This window comes from Aotus nancymaae, unplaced genomic scaffold, assembly GCF_030222135.1.
Source record: "Aotus nancymaae isolate 86718 unplaced genomic scaffold, 86718_ANA_hifiasm-v0.15.2.pri h1tg000057l, whole genome shotgun sequence".
In the NCBI taxonomy this organism is placed as follows: Eukaryota; Metazoa; Chordata; class Mammalia; order Primates; family Aotidae; genus Aotus; species Aotus nancymaae.
The window spans coordinates 26403151-26413325 of NW_026988471.1; the positions used below are offsets into that span (position 1 = coordinate 26403151).

General features: G+C 54.0%; 2 protein-coding genes across 3 annotated transcripts; one reads left to right on the forward strand and one right to left on the reverse strand.

The window, feature by feature from the left end:
- The first annotated feature begins 28 nt into the window (after positions 1-28).
- On the forward strand, positions 29-6374 carry SNX17 (sorting nexin 17). The gene is made up of 15 exons (XM_012475378.2): positions 29-307; positions 768-842; positions 2144-2261; positions 2775-2839; positions 3362-3472; positions 3586-3676; positions 3857-3944; positions 4199-4268; positions 4573-4665; positions 4761-4964; positions 5099-5224; positions 5364-5441; positions 5565-5639; positions 5731-5772; positions 5854-6374. Exons 1-15 carry the CDS (start codon positions 245-247, stop codon positions 5965-5967), a joined length of 1413 nt encoding a protein of 470 aa, XP_012330801.1. The 5' UTR covers positions 29-244; the 3' UTR covers positions 5968-6374.
- A 91-nt stretch (positions 6375-6465) lies between these two features.
- ZNF513 (zinc finger protein 513) lies at positions 6466-10064 on the reverse strand. 2 transcript variants are annotated; one of them, XM_012475377.2, is made up of 4 exons: positions 9996-10064; positions 9327-9485; positions 7712-8299; positions 6466-7616 (listed from the first exon to the last, which is right to left on the reverse strand). In XM_012475377.2, the coding sequence occupies exons 2-4, from the start codon at positions 9349-9351 to the stop codon at positions 6790-6792; spliced, it is 1440 nt and encodes a 479-aa protein (XP_012330800.1). In that variant the 5' UTR covers positions 9352-9485; positions 9996-10064; the 3' UTR covers positions 6466-6789. The 2 variants fall into 2 exon arrangements, with proteins under 2 accessions (XP_012330800.1, XP_012330798.1); XM_012475375.2 differs by lacking the exon at positions 9996-10064 and adding an exon at positions 9707-9800.
- Between the last annotated feature and the right edge of the window lie 111 nt (positions 10065-10175).

Sequence of the window (10175 nt, forward strand, 5' to 3'; positions counted from 1 at the left end):
GAGGGCCAAGTGTGCTTTGGGCTCCCGGTCCCGAAAGGCGGCTCTTGCCCTATAGACTACAGTTCCCAGCATGTACAAGCGGCTGCGTCCCGGAGCCGACGTCCCACCGCCTCCCCACTTCGGATCGCAGGGCTCCCAAAATGGCGAGTGAGGCTGCGGAGACTCGCTGAGCAGCGGAGGGGAGCGTGCAGAGCCGCTGCGGCCCTCACAGTCCGGAGTCCGGCAGGGCCCTGCCGTAGGGAACATGCACTTTTCCATTCCTGAAACCGAGTCCCGCAGCGGGGACAGCGGCGGCTCCGCCTACGTGGTGAGGAGCGGCCGAAGCCGGGCCGGGCAGGGGCGGGGATAACGGGCCCGAGCCCTCTGGAGCCACCTCCGAGGCCTGACCGCCACCCTTCGGGCCTGGTCCTGGGCTGCCTACTCCCGACGGCCTCTCTAGGAGCTTATCTCGTGTGTCTGATTCGTACAGTGGTCGCCGGAGCTCCTATAGGCCCTTAGTTCTGCCGGGTCGCCTCCCACAGCTAGGCCGCAGCTGCTCTGGTGGGCGTCACTGGCTTCTTGGGCAGGGAGACTGCAACACAAGCGTCCGAATTTCCCCCGACTGGCTCTTCATTTTTGGGACGTGGCCCTGGGGAAAACAAGCGAACTAACCCTCGGGAGATTAGCGCGTTACTCTGGCGGAGTTGCCAGGCAACTTTCTGCCAAGGTTCTCAAGGGGGTTGCGCAGACCGCAACCCTAAAATGCTTGACTACTTTTGTGTCCTCAGGCCTATAACATACACGTGAATGGAGTCCTGCACTGTCGGGTGCGCTACAGCCAGCTCCTTGGTCTGCACGAGCAGGTGGGACTAGCACCCCTGCCTTGAAACAGCTTCAAGCCTTTCCCTACACATGGGCATCTGTGTCTCCCTTTACCCGCTCTTGTTCCCGTAGGCTGTAGTTCCCCTTTAATCATTGCCACAGGGAAGGGTCCTGGTTTGTCTTGTCTGACATTTCCGGGGAACTCCCTAAGAAGCTTAATGTCTGCGCAACAACTGCTCTTTCCTGTATTCATATCCTGGTTCTCTGTCCAGTCTTCCTGCTCTAGTAGCCTTTTTACCCTTGCATGGACAAACCATCCCCTACCCCCTGCTACCTCCACCCAGGCTGTCAAAGCACATGCCTTCTGTCATCTGAGCTGCAACTTGAAATTCCTTTCCCTGCTTATACAAACGATTCACCAATTTCCTTTTGTGTTCTTTGGCTCGTTTCCATGCTCTAGCTGTTACAGTTATCGTTATGTATCTGTGATGCAGTATCTGTCCTCCTTCCTTACCAGACTGTAAAGTCTATTTAACTCAGTAGATTTCTATTGATAATTAGTTGTACAACCCTGAGCAAGTTACCTGAGTTCTTTTTTTTTTTTTCTCTCTCTTCTTTTTTGAGATGGAATTTTGCTTTTGTAGCCTAGACTGAAGTGCAGCGGCATGATCTCAGCTCACTCCAACCTCTGCCTCCCGGGTTCAAGCGATTTTCCTGCCTCAGCCTCCTGAGTAGCTGGGATTACATGTGCCCACCAACCACACCCAGCTAATTTTTGTATTTTTAGTAGAGACAGGGTTTCACCATGTTGGCCAGGCTGGTCTTGAACTCCTGACCTTGAGTGATCTGCCCGCCTTGGCCTCCCAAAGTGCTGGGATTACAGGCGTGAGCCACCGCGCCTGGGCGTTACTTTGGTCCTAAGTTTCTACAACTGAAAGATGAATTCTTTGATCTGCAAAGTCCCTTTAAATTCTAAGATACTTTGTGAACAGACTTAGCTATTAACTGTACACATTATGAAGCCCTTTGCTTCCTGTGAGGGTTCAGTGAACAGTCTTGCTAGGTGGTCAAGGGGATCCCTATGGGTCCTGGCCCAGTACAAATCCTCCCCATACTGTAAAGGGGTTGACTTGTACACAATAAGATAGAGAACAACTTATATCGAGGACAGCTCCCTTGAGATGTTACCACTGCCAAAGGAATTGTTTCTCAGATGACCAGGATAGATAGGGGAGCAGGGACTGAGGGAAGGGAGGGGTGCTCAAGAGAACATTATGAGTGTAGATTGCCTCCTCTGATTTTCTGTGTTTATGTGAAGGGTTGTGTCTCTTTCTCTAAATAGCTTCGGAAGGAGTATGGGGCCAATGTGCTTCCTGCATTCCCCCCAAAGAAGCTTTTCTCTCTGACTCCTGCTGAGGTAGAACAGAGGAGAGAGCAGTTAGAGAAGTACATGCAAGCTGGTGAGTGGTTGCAGGAAACTTTAGGTTGACTATACTGAGGACTATGGGGAGAGACTTGAAAATAGCTGGTTCTGTAGAAGGGCCTGATTTAATTTCTAGATCTGGGAAGCCTCTTGTTTGATCTGTTACGTAATTAGCAAAGTAAATAGTCTACAAGGATATGTAACTCTATGTACTAGCAAAACAATTTGGGCACTAACATCTATGAGAAATACTCGTATAACACTAGTCTTAAATTAAGATCAGTGGAGAGAACTTAATTTGTATCTGATGTGCTTTAGATTAACATCATTGTTATTTCCCTAGTTCTATAGACTGGACTCACCTATATGACAGCCAAGGGTGGGGCAGGTGAAGAATTTATGCAAACAGTGAGTGAGGTGAGGCCAGCTGGGGGATGTGGCAGGCCACCATCAGCCCAGGAAATGGGGTCTGGAGAACCTACTGAGTGGAGGACTGGGGAGCCAAGAGTGAGTCCTAAGTTCCTGTAATATTGTTTTCTTGTCCCCATAGTTCGGCAAGACCCATTGCTTGGGAGCAGCGAGACCTTCAACAGTTTCCTGCGTCGGGCACAACAGGTAGGGCTTTGGGTGGGACCAAGATTTAAGGAAAGGAGCTTTTTATTTTTTTGAAACAGAGTCTCACTGTCTTGCCCAGGGTGGAGTGCAGTGGTGCAGTCTCAGCTCACTGCAACCTCTGCCTCCTGGGTTCAAGCAATTCCCCTGCCTCAGCCTCCCAAGTAGCTGGGATTACAGATGCCCGCCACCATGCCTGGCTAATTTTTGTATTTTTAGTGGAGATGGGATTTTGTCATGTTGGCCAGGATGGTCACAAACTCCCGTCTTGGCCTCCCAAAGTGCTGGGATTACAGGTGTGAGCCACCATGCCCGGCCAGGCCATGTCATTTTAGTATAATAACAGAGAAGTCATCTTTTTTAATTAAATGGAACTTCTGCTAATTCCCATGAAATCAAAGAAATCCCAGCCTGTATTTAAGCAGCTGAGAATAAAGATACCAAAGAGACCTAGAAATAGAGTTGGACATAGGTCAGGGCAAGGGACAAGGCAGTGCCTCCAATCCCCATGTATGCTCACAACAGGAGACACAGCAGGTCCCCACAGAGGAGGTATCCTTGGAAGTGCTGCTCAGCAACGGGCAGAAAGTTCTGGTCAACGTGCTAACTTCAGATCAAACTGAGGACGTCCTGGAGGTGAGGCGCTTGTTCAGCACTGTCCCTTCTCCCGCTGCACCCCAGGGTCCTGGGCTTGGAGAATGATTGGAACCAGCCCGTATGATGAACTATACTTCTATCCCCGTCCCCAGGCTGTAGCTGCAAAGCTGGATCTTCCAGATGACTTGATTGGATACTTTAGTCTATTCTTAGTTCGAGAAAAAGAGGATGGAGCCTTTTCTTGTGAGTTTCTCTGGACTTGACTGCTTCATTGTACTTCCAGTAGTGAGTCTGCAGCCCCTCTAACTCCTCCCCCCCCCCCCCCCCCCCCCATGAGCATTGCCTCAGGGCACTACTTTCTTGACTCCTTCCTTTTAATCTCATTACATTTTCCTTTTTTTTTTTAATTTAAAAAACCCATAGTTGTACGGAAGTTGCAAGAGTTTGAGCTGCCTTATGTGTCTGTTTCCAGTCTTCGGAGTCAAGAGTATAAGATTGTGCTCAGGAAGAGGTCAGGGCTGGGCCTGGAACGGGGGTTGGGGGGGTGCCATGCTAGAGTGGATTATTGGGCTGCATATTGAGACAGAATAATCTGGACAAGGGGGTACAGTGCTGGGTGTTTCTGCCAGGCCTCCCAAGCTTCCTTCCAGTATACCGTTAGCCCCTGATAGTTCCAGATTGTTCCTGTTTTGCCCATTTTCCATTCTACCTTTTGCCTTACCCCAGCTTAACCCCATTACCCCTTTCCACCCCTTGGCCTCACAGTTACTGGGACTCTGCCTATGATGACGATGTCATGGAGAACCGGGTTGGCCTGAACCTGCTTTATGCTCAGGTGAGCTTGGAGCTGCCTCAGAACCCTTCCCCTGAAGAATATAACTCTGGTGACTCACTCTCCCAAGAAAACTCCTCTCATGTCTTTGTTCCCAGTTCATGGGGAAGTTCCTAGAATACTATCAGTGCTGCTGGCACAACATCTACTCTCCCTACTTTTATTAAGCTGATAAGATCCAGGACTTACTGCAAAGAGGTCACTCAAGTGTGGGGCTAGGGGTCGGGCTGGACAGAGGTAACTGTAGACACTTTCCTTGGATTGCTGACTGGGACCTCCTACTGCCTGCCCCTTGTCTCTACTATAGACAGTATCAGATATTGAGCGTGGGTGGATCTTGGTCACCAAGGAACAGCACCGGCAACTCAAATCTCTGCAAGAGAAAGTCTCCAAGAAGGAGGTGAGCCCTGCCTCTCTGTCTCCCTCCAAAGGGTTGCTTTGTCTGAGCCACCCCATTGCCCCCCCAGTCTACCCCACGTGATGACCATTTTTCAGTTCCTGAGACTGGCCCAGACGCTGCGGCACTATGGCTATCTGCGCTTTGATGCCTGTGTGGCTGACTTCCCAGAGAAGGACTGTCCTGTGGTGGTGAGTGCAGGCAACAGTGAGCTCAGCCTCCAGCTCCGTCTGCCTGGCCAGCAACTCCGAGAAGGCTCCTTCCGGGTCACCCGCATGCGATGCTGGCGGGTCACCTCCTCTGTGAGTTGGGGTAGGAAGGGGAGGCCTGGGATGGGGGCCTGGCAAGCCTTGAGTTTAGGCATGGGCTGCAGTGGGTCAGGGAGGCAGGCAGGTTGGTCAGAGTGAACTCAGCCTAATTCCCCTTCCTCTCCCAGGTGCCATTGCCCAGTGGAGGCACAAGTAGCCCAGGCCGGGGCCGGGGTGAGGTGCGTCTGGAACTGGCTTTTGAATACCTCATGAGCAAGGACCGGCTACAGTGGGTCACCATCACTAGCCCCCAGGTGTGAACCTACCCTCAGGCCTCCTCTGGAGCTCCTTAGATAAAAGTGTAGGCTTTCCAGTACTCAATGTGGGAGCCCTTAGTGGTGCTGGGCTCAGAGTGACCACTCTTGTCAAGCTGGGCACTCTTCTTGCCCTCAGGCTATCATGATGAGCATCTGCTTGCAGTCCATGGTGGATGAGCTGATGGTGAAGAAATCTGGTGGCAGTATCAGGAAGGTAGGCAGCAAGTGTGGACTGAGCAGCGAGTGGGTGTGCTCCCCCTGCCTTTTGTCCTAGGTATGAGGCTTCTCTTGAGAGGGGAAGTGATCCTGTCCTCACCGGCACCTTGTATGTCCCCAGATGCTGCGCCGGCGGGTAGGGGGCACTCTGAGACGTTCAGACAGCCAGCAAGCAGTGAAATCCCCACCACTGCTTGTAAGTATTACCTCCTGGTCAGAACCCTGGCTCTCAGCCCTGCCTCACCTCTCCTAGTGAGTTTCTGACACCTCTGCCTCTTCTTCCCCAGGAGTCACCTGATGCCACGCGGGAATCTATGGTCAAACTCTCAGTGAGTTCCAGGGTTGGTGAGGTTGGTGTTGGGGAATCTTGCACACCCAAGCTCTCTGACTCCACCCTGCCTTTGTTACAGAGTAAGCTGAGTGCCGTGAGCTTGCGGGGAATTGGCAGTCCCAGCACAGATGCCAGTGCCAGTGATGTCCACGGCAATTTTGCCTTCGAGGGCATTGGAGATGAGGATCTGTAATCTCCACTGCTTGGATGTCTGCCCTCTACCCCAGAGGAATTGAAACTTGCCCTGTGCCTGTGTCCCCCAAGCTCGCGGGGGAGGAGGGTCTTTTCCTTCCCTGCCTTTCTACTTTCTGCTTTTCTCTTGGCCAGGGGCCTCTTAACCTACCTTTCCTTGTCCCCTGGGCTGGCTGCACAAAGGATGGCCCCTTCTCTTTTCAGAGCTGGCCCTCGATGCCAAATTAGCATTTAGTATTTTGCACAAAGTCCAAGGGACCATGGCTACCTGCCTTGGGGAGGAACCACAGCTCCCTGAGCCACTTCTGGCTTCTTGGAGCCATGGGCCAAAGGCCAAGGGGATGGGCAGAGGTCTGTGTTTGGTGTGGCCCAGTTCCCTATCATTAAACTCAGCCTGATTGCTGCCTACCTCTGGTTCCCTCTCACTGCCCCTGCTTTCCCCATCACAGCATGGACTACTATGCTAAGGGTAAGGCTAAACTGCCTGCCATTGCCAATTCAGCATAGACATGGCTTTGTTAGTGTTTCCTTTATTATAAAGCACTGAAATAAGTTAAATAAACAGGTGGGAGGCTGGGCAGTCCTCCAGCCAGGTTGTCCACAGCCCCTGGGAGCAGTGGAGGTGAATTCAGGGCCCTTCTCACTGATCTCATCAAGCGCATCAGTCAAGGCAAGGCCCCCTGGTCCATATGGCCCCCTGCCCATGGGGTTGGGCTGGTCCTTATAGTGCCTAGGTTAGTCTGTGTGGAGCCCCTGGCCAGCGGGGGAAGAAGAAGGTGGCTTCTAGTCCGTCTGTATAAAACATGGGGAAGAAGGACCTAGTTCAGGGTGAGTCTGTATGGACAGCCCGGCTGCCAGCAGTGCCCAGGGCTGGTGGGCCCCGAGAGCTCAAAACAGAGGGTGGGCTATGAGGTGGGGCCCAGCCCTCAGAGGCAGAGAGACCAGGCCCTCCTGCCCCACCGTGGCCATGCACCTTCTGATGGCGCTTGTAGTTGTCCCAGTGGCCTGTGGTATAAGCGCAGGTGGCACAGCGGAAGGGCTTCTCGCCTGTGTGCCGCAGCATGTGACGTTTGAGGTTCATGCTCTGGTTGCAGCTGTAGTTGCAAAGGCTACACCGAAAAGGTTTGTCACCAGAGTGGATGCGACCGTGACGCTTGAGGTTGGCCAGATTGCCACAGGCATAGGGGCAGAGGGGGCATTTGTAGGGCTTCTCTCCTGTGTGGACACGCTGGTGCCGTTTCAGGTTATCCAGATGAGCAGAGGCATAAGGACAGCGGGCGCAGCGGAAGGGCTTCTCACCACTGTGTGTCTTCATGTGCCGGGCCAGGTGGTTGGGATAGTGAGTGGCAAAGGGGCAGAGGCTACAGGCAAAGCCTTTGTCACTGGGGCCCTGGGGCCCCCCACTGGCACCCCCTCCAGCCTCTCCTCGCATGCAGCGCCCACACATGGCAGCTCCCAGCCGACTACCCTCACCCTCCTCCAGCTCTTGTCCACAGCCCCGGCAGGTCCAAGGGAACAGCAGCTCTGGCAGTGGTTCTGATCCAGTCCCGCAGAGGCCCTCCCCTTCACCCCGCAGCTGCCCACAGTCTGGCAGGAAACTGGCACCACCTGGTGGCACATGGAGGCTCAGATCTGGAAGGAGCAGAGTATCTGTGGGGACAAAGACCTGGGCTATGAATCCAATCCAAGCATTCCTAGAACCAGCCACCCATGTCCCAAGATCTTTGGTCCCTGGCCTCTCTTACCTTCAGGTCGCCGCGGCACCGCCCCCTCCTGCTCTGTGGGACTGGGAGGCCGGGCTGGTCGTGGAGCACAGCAGCGGAAGCCACAGGTCGGGCAGGGAGGAGTGGGGGGCCCTGCATGGGTACGCTGATGCCGCCTCAGGTTGCCCAGGCTGCTGCAGGCAAAGGGGCAGTGGGGACAGCGGTAGGGCTTCTCGCCAGTATGGGTGCGGGTATGTCGTGTCAGGTTGACGAGCTGGGCTGAGGCGTAGGGGCAGCGGCCACAGCGGAACGGCTTCTCCCCGCTGTGTGTCTGCATGTGCCGCTTCAGGTGGCTCGAGTAGTGGGACACGAAGGTGCAGAGGCGGCATGAGTACAGTAGCCGTGGGGGCAGCAGGGGCCCCCCACCCGGCCCTCCTGCCCCACAACACGGCCCCTCACCTGTCGGCCCCCCACACAGCTGGCAGGCTGGGCCTGGCCTCTCACCCCTGGCCTCCCCTGGACCCCTGGCTGGCTCCTCAACTTCACTCTCGGCACTTAGTGCCCGGCCGCCCCCAGACTCATCGTCGCTCAGCCCATAGGGAAGCCCAGGCCTGGCCCCCAGAGAGTCTCCTGGTGAAATAGACATGAGAAGAGACATCAGCATGGGGTAGGATCAGGCTCCATACACTCCCTTTTTCACTTATGGTCTCACCACTTGCTTGGCTCCACTCTTAGCTCTGATGATCCCTTTAGTTCCCTCCTAGAAATCAAGGTCTCCCCTGCAATAATTCCAGAAAATTCAACATGAATTTTCTACCTCTTAGACTGGACTAATCTAGTGATAGAAGAATTGATCTGTATCTAGTTTCACTGAATGAGCAAGGATCAAGGGCTCACAGTGGACCACAGACTGAAATGAATCAATAATGTAATTAATTCTTGAGATAAGAAAGTAAAAATACAAAAGGCAGAGAGCCCCAAGACTTTTTCTAAACTCTATTGCTAAGGCCCCTTTTATAAGCTGCTGTAAAATAAAACTTATCCCTGAGGTAAAATTTGGAGGGAAGTGGAGACAATGAAAGTAATGCATGTAATACCACTTGTCTGGCTGAAGAACAGATTCATATTTACATGGATCCCCTCAATGAATTTCAAAAACATCTTGCTAAGTGGATGGGTAGTGCAGCAAATTAGGGTAGGGTGATGCTAAGATCACAGGGAAGAGAGACATGGAAGGATAAAGACAGAAACTAAAACCTCTCAATACAAAAGGAGCTTACACTGCAGGTGAAAGGGTTACATTAGACCTAAGTACTGGGTTGAATGATTTACAGAGAGTTTGCTTCCCTGAACCTCTTAAAAGTAAATACACATAAGGAATGGGCCTGGGAGAGGGACAGGACATTTACTTTTAATCAGTTGTTCCATGTGATTCACCCACCCTCCTATTCATATCACCTTTGACCAGGCCTCAGAACTTCAGCTCAACAAAGTGATGAAAGTGATTGGACCATTAAACAAATGAAGTCACCGAGCTCAAATATAAACTAAACCAGCCCTCAGTTGTGGCAGGAAATGTTCTGTTCACCTAACCTACCTGCTGAAGGGCTGGGGTCTCCAGCGGTCACAAATCCTTAACCAAGTCCCGAAAACCCACCTTCCGAGTCTCTCTCGAAGCCCATGAGCTGGTCACTGTTGCCGTCGCCTTCCTCCTCTTCCTCTTCCTCCTCAAACTCCAGATCCTGGCCTAGTAGCAAATCACTCTCCAATACCAGGGCCCCAGGTCCTTCGTCGAGGGAGTCTTCAGTAGTATCCACTGAAGAGGGGAGGGGGCTTGTGGATTCTCCCTCAGGAGCCAGCCCTCGTGGACCACACTTCCCGTACTCACTGACCCACTCTGATTCCCTTGCCTCGGTGGGAAGCTAGGAATCGGGATCGCCCACCTCATCCCTCAAGAGTCGCCCTCCACCATGACCTGAGCCCACTCCACTGACCCCCACCCCCGCTCCTCTCCCCTCAAGGCCCCTGACCCCTGACCTTTGACCCCCTCGCATTTCACGGGCTGCGGGTGGCTTTGCTTCCTTCGGGGCATCGTGACCGGCTCCAGCCCGACGCGCCTCCGGCCTGCGGCCGCCCGACCCCGCCCCTCCTATCTCAGCCCGCCTGTCCGCCCTTCCTCTCAGGGCCCGCGGGCCGCCCCCATGCAGCGGCGCGGGCCCTGGGCAGCCCTCAGCCCTGGCCCCGGCGCCCAGCTCAGGCCGCTCCCGCCGCCGCCGCCGCTTCCATTCATGGAGCCCCCTACCCCCCTACGGAGACCAGCTGGTACCTCCGTACTCGCTTCCGCTTCCGCCGCCGCAGAGCCGCACGGGACGCGTAGTCCGTGAGAATCGGCCGCGGCGGGAGCCTCCATGGCGTGACCGGGAAGTGATTGTGACGAGGCGGCGAGCGAGCCAATTAGCAGTCATTGGGAGCCAGCCGGAAGCGCCCGGCCCGACTCCGGGCTTCA

Bases quoted from the DNA above. Each gene is read 5' to 3' on its own strand.
- SNX17 (XM_012475378.2), top strand. From the start codon at position 245: ATGCACTTTTCCATTCCTGAAACCGAGTCCCGCAGCGGGGACAGCGGC. The intron at 3,473-3,585 runs GTGAGGCGCTTG...CCCCGTCCCCAG, and splicing joins AAACTGAGGACGTCCTGGAG to GCTGTAGCTGCAAAGCTGGA. The intron at 5,640-5,730 runs GTAAGTATTACC...CTTCTTCCCCAG, and splicing joins TGAAATCCCCACCACTGCTT to GAGTCACCTGATGCCACGCG.
- ZNF513 (XM_012475375.2), bottom strand. From the start codon at position 9,761: ATGCCCCGAAGGAAGCAAAGCCACCCGCAGCCCGTGAAATGCGAGGGG. The intron at 9,486-9,706 runs GTCAGGGGTCAG...TCCCCTCTTCAG, and splicing joins GAAATGCGAGGGGGTCAAAG to TGGATACTACTGAAGACTCC. The intron at 7,617-7,711 runs GTAAGAGAGGCC...TTGTCCCCACAG, and splicing joins GGTGCCGCGGCGACCTGAAG to ATACTCTGCTCCTTCCAGAT.